The 17,295-nt window shown below is 34.3% G+C and overlaps 1 protein-coding gene across 1 annotated transcript in view; it reads right to left on the bottom strand.

The window, feature by feature from the left end:
* Positions 1 to 16,786, bottom strand: part of LOC115432778 (polypeptide N-acetylgalactosaminyltransferase 10-like) — a 268,778-nt gene extending 251,992 nt beyond the window's left edge. Inside the window, exon 1 of the mRNA XM_030153782.1 lies at positions 16,561 to 16,786. Coding sequence (XP_030009642.1) covers positions 16,561 to 16,716 — 156 coding nt within the window. The 5' untranslated portion in view covers positions 16,717 to 16,786. The remainder of the gene's footprint in view (positions 1 to 16,560) is intronic.
* Positions 16,787 to 17,295: the final 509 nt, after the last annotated feature.

The following is a 17,295-nucleotide window of genomic DNA, read 5'->3' as shown; positions in this document are numbered from 1 at the left end:
TTAGTTTAGTTTAATTTAGTTTAGTTTATTTCGAATATGCAACAAGACAAAGTCATCTTACTTAGTCCTTAGAAATAAAACAGGTAGTAAGAAGTCATGGAAGAAAACAAAACAACAAAAACAAAACTTATACCGGACATGGAGGGAATTTGCCTGGAAAAACCTTATAAGATTTTTTTAAAAACACCCAAGTTTAAACGTAAACAGTTCCAGAGGCATCAGGAATGTTGGAGAGAATGTGGGGAGATGGATGTTGACCATGCTCATGTTTTTTGGAAATGTTCAAAACTTTCGGAATATTGGGAAATGATCTGCAATGTCATATGTCAAGTATTAGGATACACAATTCCAAAGAAACCTGAAATTCTTTATTTATGCAACTTTGGTGATGGCACTATACGTGAATACGATAAATATTTGGTAAAGGTGATGTTGATAGCTGCAAAAAAATGTATAACAAGGAATTGGGGGAAGATGAACGTACCATCAAAGGATCAACGGATAATTACGATTGAGGACATATTTCTAATGGAAAAACTAACACATAGATTGAGACTACAAGAACCACAAATGAACAAAAAGTGGAAAAAATGGACATTATATAAGCAAAATAATTGATAAGACTGTGCTACCCAGACTTATTTATGTTGTTGTTTTCTTTTTGTTGTTGTTCTTTTAACTCTTTCAATGCCACAGGCCGATCAGATCGGCTTTGGAGAACACGCCATATTTGTGTACAAACAAACCATCCACCCCCATTTCTTTCTCACATTTCGATGACGTTCTTTCTGTGTCCCCCTTTTGAGACCAAGCAGACGGGAATTTGAGGTCACGCGACTGAATAATATTTTTATATCTTTTTAATGTTTCTTATTCTCCGGTGTTTCATCAGAGGGAGCCCTCCATGCCGGGGGGCGGCTGTGGACTCCGGGGGCTGTGGCGCCTTCTCTCACTGGGGTCCGCTCCTTTCTGGTGGGTGGGGGTCCCAGTTGGCCCTTTCCCACTAGTTGGGATGCGGGGCTGTGTTGCTGGTGCCTGGTCGCCGGGGTCGGCGGCTGCCTCCTGGTGCGGACGGCTCCCTGAGACAGCGCCTCCTAAATTGATGTTTTACTTTTACTTGTACATTTTTGTTCTGGTCTACCCGTGCTCAGTCAGTCTTCTTAAGTATGTGTGAGCTTGTGGGTTTGCATGTATATGTGTGTGTGTGTGTGTGTGTGTGTGTGTGTGTGTGTGTGTGTGTGTGCGGGTGAGTGGGTGGGTGTGGGTGGGGGGCGGTACTGATTTTTAAACTGATATGTAAAGCACTTTTTGCTACAGTTTTTAATGTATGAAAAGTGCTATATAAATAAAGATTATTATTATTATTATTATTATTATTATTATTATTATTATTATAAATTATGCAAATTACGATCAATGATGAATCGGCTGCGTCCGGTGCGTTTTGAATCTAATCAGCAATCGGTCGGATGTTACCGAGCGGTTTCCTGCAGGATTCTTCAAATATTATAAAAACGACGCGAAATACTGAAAAACGGCCAAATTCTGTGGCACTTTTAAGGCTTATTAGCCCCTTAACTGTCTGGCACCGAAAGAGTTAAAAGTAATAAAATATAAGTAAAAACAAAACAAAAAACAAAACATACATGTACATGGCTTCATTTGCTCATTCGAAAAGGAGTGGGAGGAAGTAGAATTTATTTCATCCCACCCCTTCTCCACGCAATAGTCTATCCCAGTGGTTCCCAACCTTTTTTGGCTTGTGACCCCATTTTAACACCACAAATTTCTGGCGACTCCAGACGTTCAAAATTATTTTTTTGCCACGATTAATTTGTTTCAGATCCCATAATAGTTTGCTATACTATGTTGCAAATAAACGTTAATTTTAGATGACATTTAGGCTATATAATGATTATTATTTTGGACGGAGGCAGAAAAGCCAGGTGTAGATTACTGCACAAAGTGAGAATTTGATTTTCCTTGGTCAGGATATGTACAGTCAGTCCAGCTGTGATTTACAAGGCTGACAATTAATACTGAAAAAAAAAAAACAAGAACTCAAACTATGAATTATGAAAGAGCTGCAGCATCTGAAACCAACCACAATGAACATTTGACAGATAAACAGAACCACAGTGCTTCAGTTTCAGCTTCACAGTTTGTCATGTCTTTTATGGATTGGGATTGTCTGTCTCAACTCACCATATATTTTTTATTAGGACGTTTTTTTTGTTTGTTTGTTTGTTTTTTATCAATTACTAGAAACTTCAGGTGACCCCATTTGAATTCCAGGCGACCCCACAAGGGGTGCCGACCCCAAGGCTGAAAAACACTGGTCTATCCTTTAGCTTCCTATCAGTATAATATATGATAATTCAAGTCCCTTGGATCTTTTGTAAGTAATTAACCTCACTTATCACAACACTATGAACTACTTTTACTGTGTACTTTCAGAGTAATCATACCCCAAAATCCCTTCAAAGCTGCAAGTGTTTTCATCTGAAATAGTGTAAAAGACTAAATTCAATGATGAATAAAATACATTTTTCCTATTTAACCTTTTAAGTAAAAGCTGGTACCTCTATTTTTGAGAGTGTACCCACTCTACCTGGAAACATGCAGACTAAAGTTGGGAGAAAACAGCAGAGTCTTGTAATGGATTTATGTGAATACAACAGCAAAGAAGATAAAAGACTAAAAAACTAAAACTAATACTAGAACTAAACTAAAACTAAGCATTTAAAACACAGGTGTCAAACATGCGGCCCGGGGGCCAAAACCGGCCCGCCAAAGTTTCCAATCCAGCCCGTGGGATGAATTTGCAAAGTGCAAGTTAGGGCATCGAACTCAAAAATAATATCATAATAACCTATAAATAATGACAACACCAATATTTTCTTTGATTTAGTGCAAAAAACATTAAATTATGAAAATATTTACATTTTTCAAACTATCCTTTAACAATAAAATGTGAATAACCTGAACAAATATGAACAACTTGAAATGTCTAAAGAAAATTAAGTGTAATTTTAACAATATTTTGTCTGTTACTAAATGTTTTGTGCCTTTGTAGATCTGATGGTTTAGTTGTTTTAGTTCCCTATCAGCCAACACAGTGGACGCTTATGCATCATCCCATACACTGACATTCCCTTAACTTTCCTGTTTGTTTATCTAAATCAATTACTATTTGTTATTAGACTGTAATTAACAGAGTTTTTTTTAAACAATTTTTTTTTTTTGCATATTATCTGAGTGAGTAATAACTAGTATTATGATATGTTAAAATGTCAGAAAACACCAGTACAGCAGCATTAACCTCCTGAGACCCAGGAAAGTGAAAAGGTTTGCTTTTTTCCATTAAACAATTGTCTTGATTGGAAACCACATAATGCCACAGTTTTTGTTTGTTTGTTTGTTTTCAGATACATTTTTTAAAATTATTTTTATTTTTTTAATAGAATGTTCTATGCAATGGACAGCAAGTAAAACGGTCAAACTTTTGTCCCCTACAGAGGACAAAAATGCATTGCTGGGTCTCAGGAGAGTAAACATGTTTTTATTTAATAGTTTTCACACAGTATGTCAGTAATAATAATAATAATAAACTTTATTTGTATAGCACCTTTCATACAGAAATTGTAGCCCAAAGTGCTTCACATTGATTAAAAAATACAATATTAAAATACATTAAGATTTGATTAGAAATACAATAAAATAAAAATAAATATAAAAACAGCGCACATTAAAATATTTGATTATGCATAGAATTTTTGAAGTGCAAGAAATAAGATGAAATTTGAAATACAATAAAATAAAAAATAAAAACAGAAAACAGTAAATGCATGTTTCTGAGCTTCAAAAATTAAACGCATGGTGTTCAGCGGAGTGGACATTTGTGTAACTCAAATTTCTGAACAAATTTCATTTTTTTTCAGGTTATTCACATCCTTTTCGTTTGGATAGTTTGTAAATGTAAATATTAGCATAATTGAATGTTATTTTTTTGCACTAAAACAATTTGGAATTGTCATTATTTATTGAATGTCATGTTATTATTTTACTGGTCCGGCCCACTTCAGATCAAATTGGACAGAATGTGGCCCCTGGAAGAAAATGAGTTTGACACCCCTGATTTAAAAAAAAACACGAAAACTAATAGAAACTAGCAAACCTGCTCTAAAAATGAACTAAAACTAAGTGAACTAGAAGCACTCGGAGAGCGCAGACCTCCACCAAGGTTGATCAGTGGCACCCCCCGTGGGCCCCCCCACCCCCGATCACCACCAAAATTTAATCATTTCTTCCTTATCCCATTTCCAACAAACCCTGAAAATTTCATCCAAATCTGTCCATAACTTTTTGAGTTATGTTGCACACTAACGGACAGACAAACAAACAAACAAACCCTGGCAAAAACATAACATCCTTGGCGGAGGTAATTAGAGAAAAAAAAGTCAAAACTAACTAAAACTAAACTATAGTGAAAAATCCAAAACTATTATAGCCTTGGAACATACATGCAGGAAGCTAATAATACGTACAGATAACACGCCAATATTAAAAGTGGCGTGTATATTTATGCGAGTCATGATGTGACGTTGCCAAACTGAGTCAAAAGCCTGTAAACCAGGACACTGCTGAGGAAACGACGTCTTCTTCTCCCTGGGTAAATACATTTTTAAAAAACAATAAGTATGCATGGCGCTCATTTATATTCTTTCTTATCTAATGCATCAGCGTAGGAATGAGACGACAGCTCATTCTGTTTGTGTTTAATCTGCTGTGATCTTTTTTTCTGATGGTTTAAGCGTCGCGCTGTTTCCACGTTGAAGCCGACAGAAACCAACAAGGAGGAAAAATATCTGCTACAAATGTCTCTAACAAGGCTTTTGTGGGAAAAGGCTGAATGGGATTAGGGTATTGATTTTTATCTACTTCAGTGAAGCTATAACAGCCCACAGGGAGCACTCCAACACACATATTGTCCCTCCCTTTTTCCTCATTTATCCTTTGTTCCATTTGTCTTTTCTATTAAAAGTTTACTAGAAAAGATGAAAACATACCGCCAGTTGAGTGAAGCTCTGTCAGAGTAAGATGTCCTAAAAATATACGGCTGGAAACTGCAATAATTCCCCCATTCTGTTAACCCTGTAAAGCAGGGGTGTCAAACATGTGGCCCGGGGGCCAAAACTGGCCCGCCAAAGATTACAGTCCGGCCCGCAGGATGAATTTGCAAAAATTACACTTCAGATATTAATAATCAAGGATGTCGAACTCGTTTTAGTTCAGGTTCCACATACAGGACAATGTGATCTCAACTAAAATATCAGCATAATAACCTCTAAATAATGACTCCAAATTTTCTTAGTTTATTGTGAAAAACATAATATTACATTAAACCTATAAATAATGACAACTCCTTATTTTTCTCTTTGTTTTAGCGTAAAAACACACAGTATTAAACTTTAAATGAACACTTTAATCTCATAAATAGAAAAGAAATATTTGTGAAATTATGACACATTTGAAAATGTATATTAACTGTATTTTTCTGTGAAAAAGAAAAAAAAAATCTTTTAAAAAATTTAAATTTTCTGGTTATTCACAGTTACAGTTTTTTCATATTATTTTACATTTGACATGTCTAAAAAGTCACTTTCTCTTCAGTTTTTTTTTTCTTTTTTCTATTTTTGATATAACAGCCCTGACTATAATCATACATTTAATGAACATCTACATGATCAGTGAATTAAATATAGGAAAACACCAGATTTTCACTTAAAAAACACAAATGAGCACGGCCAGATTAACACTTCATTGTACCCTGGGCAACAATATTCAAGGGCCCCATCATCACAACCCCAGGATGTCCCTCTCCTTTTTTAATTTTCGTTTGGCGCTCCCACTTAGCTGCTTCTTCATGTTTGCAATGTTTTGATTCGTGTACGTCGCGTATGTCGTGTAGTTCTTGACATCTCACATCCCGCTCAGTGCACGCACGTTGATTTGCGTCACCACTATTTCGCTTTTTGGACTGACCAATGAGGAGAGGGTCTCAGCTCACGGTCACAGACAGCAGGAGCAGGGTTTCTGTGCAGTGCAATGGCTCTGGGCAGCGGACAGTTTCATTTATAAGCAAAAGATAACCAGATATTTTCGTTATGCCCGAGCTACCCAGGGCCCTTCAGAGGTCGCGGGCCCCTGGGCAATTGCCCAGTTGCCCATATGGTTAATCCGGGCTTGCAAATGAGCATAAATGGTGATAAATGCGAGAAAAATTCATTTGGGAAATGACACAAAAGTAGCACTGGGTCTTTATGGGCCATAGAATGAAAGATTTGCAGAAAGTGAGTGAGTGAGTGAGTGAGTGAAGGGTGAGTTTGTTCGCACCAGTTTTCTGTAGGTGTTACAGGTGTTACAGGTGTTAGAATGCATGAATATTCCCTGATTTACATCCACATAAATGACATAGCTTCCGCTGCTAACCTTGACATCTGCTCGGCAGTGTTGTTTCCAACGACTTCTACTCTGTATGAAGGAATATTTTTGATATACCTGCACATCTAAAAGCTGCAAAATCTTTTTTTTTTGTGTGTGTGTGTGTGTGTGTGTGTGAATTTGGCCCAAACTCCCTATCATGTGCGAATGTTAATAAGTGAACTGCAACACAGTGAGATAAACAACCTCTGTGCCCATAATTTTCCACACAACAAAGACTCGAGGGGCTCATTGAAAAAGCCAGTTACCGTGAAGTGTAGCTGAGCGTGAGAAGCAAAACACTGGACAACTGATTACTGAGATGCTTTTCTGCTGCTGGATCTGCCCAAAAAAATACTTAAACTGGTCCAGATCAAGCAGTGAAATGGGAACATATTTCATTTTCAATAAGCTCTGTGTTGAAAACTGAATAACTTATCTCCATGTTTAACCCATAAAGACCCAGTGCTGCTTTTACGGCAATTCCCAAATAAGTTTTTCCTCTATTTTTAGCCTTTCTTAAGTGGTTTATCAACGTTTCTTCTAATATTATGCTCTGTATTTTATTTCCTTTTTCAACGACAATCAGGTATTTTCCTATATTTAATTCACTGATCACGTAGATGTTCATAAAAGCTTAAGGGTCATTATATCAAAAACAGAGAAAATAGAAGAAAAAGTGACTTTTTCTGTAAAATCTCTCATTAACTGAACATAAACCCAGTGTTTCCATCCACTGTCATTGATCCAACTGCATGGGTTTTACTGGTGAATCAATGTTGCAGAAGATGATGATGTTTCCATGGTAACTACGAAGCCTCTGATGACCATTAAAAGATGACAAACTGCATTTTATACCAATTATTTACATGTATTGATTGAATTAGTGGCTCAACAGGTATTAAACATTTTAGATCAGTAAATGATTTTGGATGTTTGGGTCTTTATGGGTTAATTACTTGAGAGTTATATGTAATTAACCCATAAAGACCCTGTCCTACTTTTGTGTCAGTTCCCAAAGGAATTTTTCCTCTATATTTAACCTTTCTTAAGTGATTTATCACCATTTAAGACAATATTATCCCCTGTGTTTAGCATTTTTTTCAGTGTAAATTAGGTATTTTCCTATATTTAATCCGTTGCTCACATGGATGTTCATAAAAGTTCAGAGTAAATTCAAAGGTTATTAAATCAGAAACAGAAAAAAAACTAAAGAAAAAGTGACATTTTCTACAAATATATCAACAACTGAGCTCAAAACAAGTGTGTCCATCCACTGTCATTGATCCAACTCCATGGGTTTTAACTGGTGAATCAATGTTGTAGAAGACGATAGTGTTTCCACAGTAACTGCGAAGCCTCTGAACGTCCAACTGGGTCATATGTGATGAACATGAAAAGATGACAAACTATATGAGCTTAACTTAACTTAACTTAGCTTAACTTAACTTAACTCAAATGGATCTTTCTCTATTTTCTTAACCTTTCTTTAGTGGTTTATCAACATTTCTTCTAATATTATGCTCTGTATTTTTCCTTTTTCAAAGACAATCAGGTATTTTTCCTATATTTAATTCACTGATCATGCAGATGTTCATAAAAGCTTAAATTAAAGTTGAGGGTCATTATATCAAAAACAGAGAAAACAGAAGAAAAAGTGACTTTTTCAGTCAAATCTATCATTAACTGAACACAAACCCGGTGTGTCCATGCACTGTCATTGATCCAACTGCATGGGTTTTACTGGTGAATCAATGTTGTAGAAGATGACGATGTTTCCATGGTAACTACGGAGCCTCTGAACGTTCAAATGGGTCATATGTGATGACCATGAAAAGATGGCAAACTGTATTATACAACTATATTTTGCATGTATTGACAGGATAAACTGAACAACAGCTACTAAACAGTTTAGATCAGTAATTGGTTTTGGTCGCCACACTGTAAAAAAAAAAATCTGTAATTTAACTGAATTTTCACTGTTTATTTTACAGTTTTTTCCTGTATTTTCAAGATACAGGAAAATATCAATAAAATGACAAAAATACACTGTGACTTTACATGTCAAATTTTAAAAAAAATGTGAAAAAACTGTAACTGTGAATAACCAAAAAATTAAAATTTTTTCAAAGATTTTTTTTTCTTTTTTCACAGAAAAATACAGTTAAAATACATTTGCATCATAATTTCACAAATATTTCTTTTATATTTGTGAAATTAAACTGTTAATTTAAAGCTTAATACAGTAAAAAAAAAATTAAAATAAATAAATAAAACAAGATAAAATTACTGACAATTAGCCGTTAAAGAAGTATTTGTTCTGAAAGTTTAACAAGACTTGTTTGTTAATTGGCAAATATCTTGTGTAATTACCACAATAAAAATGTTGAATAAATGTATTTTTGTGAATGCATAACATGTATAAGCACTGATAAACTGTCCAAATACAGTTTTTATCAGTGGATTGGACAACTTAGTCTCACTGAAAATTATTTTTATATTTATAGATAATTTGATTGTTTTAATACATGTAAATATTTTTTTATGAAACATTAAAAAGTAAAAAAAAAAAGCAAAATCTCATGTAAAGTTAGGGCAAAAAACTGTATTTTAGTTATGGAAAATTACTGCATTTCTATAAGATGGCTATTTTACGTTATTTTACAGTATTTTTTTTTGCACCCCTGCTGCCGGAATAATACCGTTTTTTTTTTTTTTTTAACAATGCAGTGGTTGTTTGGGTCTTTATGGGTTAAGTATGATTAAAATGTACAGAGAATTGGCAATAAAGCCGTCTTTAAAGCACGACAGGTTTGATAATAACAAGAAAATTGAGAAATATTTCATTAAGCTGCAGCACCGGTCTCTATAAGACCTATATATTCACTTCATTACTTCTTCATATAAAACCATACATTAAGTCACGGCTCTACCGGTTTGAATAAAAGGCCATTCTGTTCTTTTCTGCATGTAATGAACTCCTGTTGCTTGAACACTGACACAAACTGAAGCCTTGACTCTGTATAATAATATTTTTTACACATGATTATGATGAACATAAGTAGCTCCTATGAATCTATTTTTATTTAAACGACACCCTGGTGAAGTGGAGTTACTCTCTACTGTGAGTACCGACACGACTGAGTTTACACGTCAATATTTTAATATTAGAATTGATCCTACGACAGGAAATGCTGCGATCAAAGGTCATTGACATTCCCATCCCAGGATCGATCTGAACACGACAAAAGACCAGCGTGTATGAGGTTCAGTGGGACTCACTGCTAACACTTTACATTTGCAAAGTTGACTTCAAACTGAATAATTTCATGGGCAAATGTTTCTTAAATTCTAGGTTTCTTTGGCTTTTTTCCTAGAAGTGTCGTTGGCTACATATATATATATATATATAAGCTTGTTATTATTATTATTTGGCTAAAATTTGCTTACAGGTCTTATTTCTGTCTTTGTGCATAAGAAATCAATATAAGTGAATCCCCAAAAGAACTTTGTGTTGGTAAATGCAAGTTATGCAAATTTACAGGATTTCAGTTCTGTTGCAACATGTTGATGGTCATATGAACTATGTTTTCAGCTCAAAAATGTCCAATTTCATTACAATTAATGCTATATTTTCATGTCACAAATGGCCAAGTTATATTTGAACTGTACCTGAAAAACAAATATTCTATTCTTTTAGATTCCCCAATTTTTCTTACAAGATTATACAGGGTGGGGAAGCAAAATTTACAATATTTTGAGGCAGGGATTGAAAGACAGTGTATGACCAATTAGTTTATTGAAAGTCATGAGAATTTATTTGCCACAAGAAAATTTACATAATAGAAAATGTTTTTATTCTATGTGTCCTCCTTCTTTCTCAATAACTGCCTTCACACACTTCCTGAAACTTGCGCAAGTGTTCCTCAAATATTCGGGTGACAACTTCTCCCATTCTTCTTTAATAGTATCTTTAAGAAAGTCGACATTACTGTGTGATGTTCTATTGGTAGCATGTTCTAAAACGCCCCAAATAGCAGAATCCAGAGGGTTTAGATCTGGGCTAGAAGGCGGCCATAAACATGATTACCAAAAATTGCTGAAGTTGGATTTGTTGCTGTTGTCAACAAGTGTTTTGGTGTTCTTGTGTAAGATTTGAACTTCAAATCATATTTTACTGCATTTCTAACGGTCTTGTTGTCTACCTCAAGTTCAATTGCCATTTTTCTCATGGATTTGGTTGGATTCTTTAGGATTTTGGATTTGAGAGCTTTAATAAAAGCTTTGGTACGTTTTTTGTTGCTTCCTCCACTTCCAGACTTTCTCATAATAGTTTTGCTCATAGTCATTCTCTTCTTTCCATTATAAACAGTCTTTATGGACACTCCAACTATTTTTGAAATCTCCTTTGGTGTGACGAGTGCATTCAGCAAATCACACACTCTTTGACGTTTGCTTTCCTGATTACTCATATGGGCAAAAGTTTCTGAAAAGGTATGGATAATAGTGTTAGGTATGATTATGACATCAATATATGTTTGGTTTCAAAACAATTGACGTAGTGCCTGCTGAGAAAAAACAACTAAATGTTCATTGTAAATTTTGCTTCCCCACCCTGTATACTACATATCATGTTTTATTTTTACAGGTTCAATATGGAGTATGGTGCTGATCCATCCTGCTTATGTTACGCCAATACATACATGAAGAATGTCACACGTCACTTTTTAAATCAACAGTTTTCTAATAATAAGCATTTTTATAAAGAAATAACAATTCTATATTGTTATTTACTCTTTAGTATGATGATAAACTATACAATAAATAATTCTGATCCTAGTTTTTGCACAGGGATCATTTGTGGAAACGGTGACATGGCCGCCAAGCATCAGTATGATGCAACCACTATGCATGAAAGGGTTAATTCACCAGTAAAACCCATGGAGTTGGATCAATGACAGTGGATGGAGATGCTTAGTTTATGTTCAATTAATAATAGATTTGACTGAATAAGTTACTTTTTCTACAGTTTTCTCTATTTTTGATGTAATAACCCTCAACTTTAATCTGAACTTTTATGAACATCTACATCAGGGGTGTCAAACTCATTTTCTTCCATGGCTACATTCAGCCCAATTTAATGTGAAGTGGGCCGGACCAGTACAATAATAGCATAATAGCCAATAAATAATGACAACTCCAAATTGTTTAAGTGCAAAAAATAACGTTCAATTATGCCAATATTTACATTTACAAACTATCCAAACAAAACGGATGTGAATAACCTGAAAAAAATGAAATTTGTTAAGAAATATAAGTACAGTCTCATCAATATTAAGCCTCAAATTGTCATTTACACATATGTACAAAACATTTAGTAACAGGCAGAAAAGTGTTAAAATTGTACTTAATTTTCTTAATTTCTTCCTTTTGTTCAAGTTATTCACATGTTATTGTTAAAGGATAGTTTGTTAATGTAAACATTTTCATAATTTAATGTTTTTCGCACTAAATCAACAAGAAAAATTGGTGTTGTCATTATTTATAGGTTATTATGATATTATTTTTGAGTTTGATGCCCTAACTTGCCCTTTGCAAATTCCTCCCATGGGCCGGATTGGAACCTTTGGCGAGCTGGTTTTGGCTTTGACACCTGTGATCTACATGATCAGTGAATTAAATACAAGAAAATACCTGATTCATACTGATAAAATACAAAACACAAAGGATAATAATTTTAAAAAATGGTGATAAATCTCTTAAGAAAGGTTAGATATAGAGAAAATGTCATTAGGGAACTGAAACAAAAGTAGCTCTGGGTCTTTATGGGTTAACCCACTTTTGTTTTCATTGCTTTCCAACAAATTGCATGATTATATTATTTTAAGTACAAACCAAGTGAGAGCTATGAACTGCGAACATAAGGCACTTCAGAACAGAACAGAACAGAACAGAACAGAACAGAACAGCGCTGGTGGAACAGTTGGAATCTACCCACAGACCTCAAACCTGTACTTTTGTCATTTATCACTGATTTTTCCATTCTATCCATCCAACTACTCAGGACTTTGCAAATCCCAATTCACATTAAAGTTCTGCTTTCTGTGTCTTTCTTTTTTTTTTTTTTTTTTAGAGCTTTTTAGGAATATTTTTAACATTATGGAACCCCTTAGAGACTACAGTCAAAAGCATCCAACCATGTTAATAACCCCTTTGAAATTATCTGTCAGTCATTTCGACAGAGCCACAAAGATTTCACGTGATGTTTACAACCCAAAGTACTAGTCATCCTAACACAAATTCATCTTAGAATATTAGATTAAATGTCTGTTTTATTATATGAGATAAGGGTAAAATAGTGTTGTTGTATGTGCTGTAACTACCTGTGGCATGAAGCGTTCACAGTTGTATATAAATACCTTTTAAACACATTAACGACACAAGTTGAAAAGGTCTAAAAAGGTCTGTTTCTCCACTTACATCCCTTTTTTTTTATTTGCCTTGAAAGAAAATTCATATTAAAAAGCGTTACGGTGGACTGACGATGGTTTTGTTTCAGTTATTTTCTACAAAATGAATCATTTTACTTGAAATGAATGGAAACGTAATGTTTTTAGGCATGTATGAACAGGTATATTTGCAATTTACACAAATATGCAAATAAACTATGGGGTTCCTGTTCTTTCGATAGCATAAGAAGAAGTAGGAAAGGAGAAGAAAGATTTATTGTTTGTTTGTTTGTTTTGAGTCTGGGCGTTTTCTCACTCTATGGTTACTGTATGTTAAATATATTGTTAGGATGACAGCCAAAAAAATCATAAAATGAAAAGATATAAAGGTTAACCCTTTCATGCATAGTGGTCACTCCAGTGGACAGTTATTCCACAGCTGTTCTCTTGTATATTCATGGGTTTTGTTGTTTTCCATATCAGCCAACACAGTGGACGCTTGTGCATCATCCCATACACTGCAATTCATATCATTCCTATAACTTTGCTGTTCTCGATTAACCTGATCTGCAGTAACATGTTTGAGTGCTAATTGTTGTTAGACTGTAATTTACAGGGTCTTTTTTTTTTTAACATTTTTTTTCTTTTTGCATATTATCTCCATGAAGTGAGTAATAACTAGTATTAGAGTATGTTAAAATGTGAGAAAACAAAAGATTAGCAGCATTAAAAATATTTTTATTTCACAGTTTTCACATTTTATATCAGTAAATACATGTTTCTTATCTTCAAAATTTAAACAAATGGTGTCCAGCTGAGTGGACATTTGTGCAACTTTGAAAAATAAGTTCATAAAAAAATGTCAATCACATTTTTTTTTTTTTTTTTTTTTAAGTCAGGGTGTTTTCTCACTCTATGGTTACTGTATGTTAAATATATTGTTAGGATGACAGCCAAAATATTCCCAAAATGAAAAGGTATGAAGGTTAACCCTTTCATGCATAGTGGTCACTCCAGTGGACAGTTATTCCACAGCTGTTCTCTTGTATATTCATGGGTTTTGTTGTTTTCCATATCAGCCAACACAGTGGACGCTTGTGCATCATCCCATACACTGCAATTCATATCATTCCTATAACTTTGCTGTTCTCGATTAACCTGATCTGCAGTAACATGTTTGAGTGCTAATTGTTATTAGACTGTAATTTACAGGGTCTTTTTTTTTTAACATTTTTTTTCTTTTTGCATATTATCTCCATGAAGTGAGTAATAACTAGTATTAGAGTATGTTAAAATGTGAGAAAACAAAAGATTAGCAGCATTAAAAATATTTTTATTTCATAGTTTTCACACTTTATATCAGTAAATACATGTTTCTTATCTTCAAAATTTAAAAGAATGGTGTCCAGCTGAGTGGACATTTGTGCAACTGTGAAAAATGAGTTCATAAAAAAAATGTCAATCACATTTTTTTTTTTTTTTTTTTTTTTTAAGACAGGGCGTTTTCTCACTCTATGGTTACTGCATGTTAAATATATTGTTAGGATGACAGCCAAAATATTCCCAAAATGAAAAGATATAAAGGTTAACCCTGTCATGCATAGTGGTCACTCCAGTGGACAGTTCTTCTCCAGCTGTTCTCTTGTATATTCATGGGTTTTGTTGTTTTAGTTCCATATCAGCCAACACAGTGGACGCTTGTGCATCATCCCATACACTGCAATTCATATCATTCCTATAACTTTGCTTTACTCGATTAACCTGATCTGCAGTAACATGTTTGAGTGTAAATCAATTGCTAATTGTTATTAGACTGTAATTTACAGGGTCTTTTTATAACATTTTTTTTCTTTTTGCATATTATCTCCATGAAGTGAGTAATAACTAGTATTAGAGTATGTTAACCCTTTCATGCATGGATTATAAGACCTTTAATTAAGATTTTTTTTTTTTTTTTTCTGATTGTTTTTATTCCTCTAGGCATTAACAACACAAAGCGACTGAAATTTTTATTATGAACCTATTATTCATGGACTTGCAAAAATGTCCACTCAGCTGGACTCTGTGCATTTAATTCTGAAGCAAAGAAACATATTTACTGATATATTGAATGAAAACTATGAAATAAAAACATTTTAACGCAGCAAATCTGATATTTTCTCACATTTTAACGTACTCTAATACTAGTCATTACTCACTTTATGGAGATAATATACAAAAAAAAAAAAAAACAAACCTGTTAATTACAGTCTAATAACAATAACAAGAAATTGATTTACACTCAAACATGTTAATGCAGATCAGGTTTATCTAGAACAGCAAAGTTACAGTAACAATATAAATTGCAGTGTGTGGGATGATGCATAAGCGTCCACTGTGTTGGCTGATATGGAACTAAAACAACAAAATCCATGACTATACAAGAGAACAACTGTAGAATAGCTGTCCACTGTGGTGACCAGTATGCATGAAAGGGTTAAAATGTGAGAAAACATCAGATTAGCAGCATTGAAAATATTTTTATTTCATAGTTTTCACACTTTATATCAGTAAATACATGTTTCTTTGCTTCAAAATTTAAACCTTTCATGCATAGTGGTCATTACATTGGACAGCTATTCTATAGTAGTTCTCATATATTCATGGATTTTGTTGTTTTAGTTCCATATCAGCTAACACAGTGAACGCTTAAATGCATCAACCCATACACTGCAATTCATACCATTAATGTAACTTTGCTGTTCTTGATAAACCTGATCTAGAGTAACATATTTAAATGTAAATCAAGTGCTTGTTATTGTTATAAGTCTGAATTAACAGTTTTGTTTATTTTTTTTAAGTTGTCATTTTTTTGTTTTTGCATAATATCTCCATGAATTGAGTAATGACTGCTATTAGCATGTTAAAATGTGAGAAAACTTCAGATTAGTAGCATTAAAAATGTCTGGGGTAGGTTCATACTGTCTCCCGCATATAATTATTGTAGGTAATTCATTTATCAGACAAACTAGTAAAGTGAGTAAACAAACAACTACCCCTGTCTGAGAAATTAATTACCTATAATAAGCATAAAAAATGTTTTTATCTCATAGTTTTCACACAATATTTCAGTAAATACATGTTTCTTTGCTTCAAAAATTAAATGCATGGTGTCCAGCTGAGTGGACATTTTTGCAGCTCCCTGAAAAACATGTTCATAAGAACATTTTTTTAGACATGTTTTTTTCATGCCTGAAGAGGAATTAAAAACACTCAGGGAAAAAAAAAAATCTTGATTAAGGGTCTCATAATTCATGCATGAAAGGGTTAATTAATGGTGTCCAGCTGAGTGGACATTTTTGCAACTGGGAAAATAGGTTCATAAAAAAAAAAAAAAAAAAAATGTGAATCACTTTTTTTTTTTTCCATGCCTAAAGAGGACTAAAAATATTGATTAAGGTTCTCATAATTCATGCATGAAAGGGTTAATTAATAAAAAGGTTAAAATGAAAATAATAATAATAATAATAAAAATGATGTAGTTACTGTAAAACTAAGAAGCTGCGGAGCTGTCCATGGTGCTGATCCTCCAGACCCGGTGCTCCAGACACCGGGGTGGAGGCAGTGTCAGTACCCGAGCTCCTCTTACCTGTATCGGGGGGACGCCGCCAGGACCGTCCGCTGTGTCCGAGTTGTCGAACACTCGGTCCCGGTACAAAGACCACAGCCCGACGTTAGGGAGGAACAGGAGAGCCGCTATGAGCAGCCCGGCGAACTGCAGCAGCCTCTTCTCCTTCCGCCTCATGTCTCCGGGAGGAAGCGTGTGAAGCAGCGGCGGTGGTGAAGCAGAGAGTCCCCGGAACCAACCTTCTCCAAGCGGAGACAACTTTCACTCTGACTGGAGGACGAGCTGCAGCCGAGATTAGACCCCACCGCGGGAAGGATGCTGCTTCCGGTCCGGATTTTCAAAATAAGACTCATTTTGATGGATTTGGTAGAATTCATCACCTATGAACAATGTACTGTCTGTGTACAAGTAGATCTATTTAGACTGATGCACTGACGTTTTTAAGGAGGATTTATTTAATTAGAATTCTGGGTAAAGGAAGATTTGTTGCATTCACTTCTTTCAGCTCTTTTACAGCAGAAAAGTCAACAAAAAGTAAATCCAATAGGCTAATTAAAAACACAATCAGGAAAAAAAGAAATCCTATCCATTAAGAAAAATCAGTAAGCATAACAATACTAGTACTAGTACTACTACTACTACTACTACTACTACTACTAATAATAATAATAATAATAATAACCCTCTGGTATCCGGGTACGCCTTTTAGGCACACTTTGCACTTCGTTTTAAAAAAAAATTCATATTTTTCACAAG

Source organism: Sphaeramia orbicularis, chromosome 14 (genome assembly GCF_902148855.1).
Source record: "Sphaeramia orbicularis chromosome 14, fSphaOr1.1, whole genome shotgun sequence".
In the NCBI taxonomy this organism is placed as follows: domain Eukaryota; kingdom Metazoa; phylum Chordata; class Actinopteri; order Kurtiformes; family Apogonidae; genus Sphaeramia; species Sphaeramia orbicularis.
Note: the sequence above shows the minus strand (reverse complement) of the source record. Positions and strands in the feature narration are given on the sequence as shown.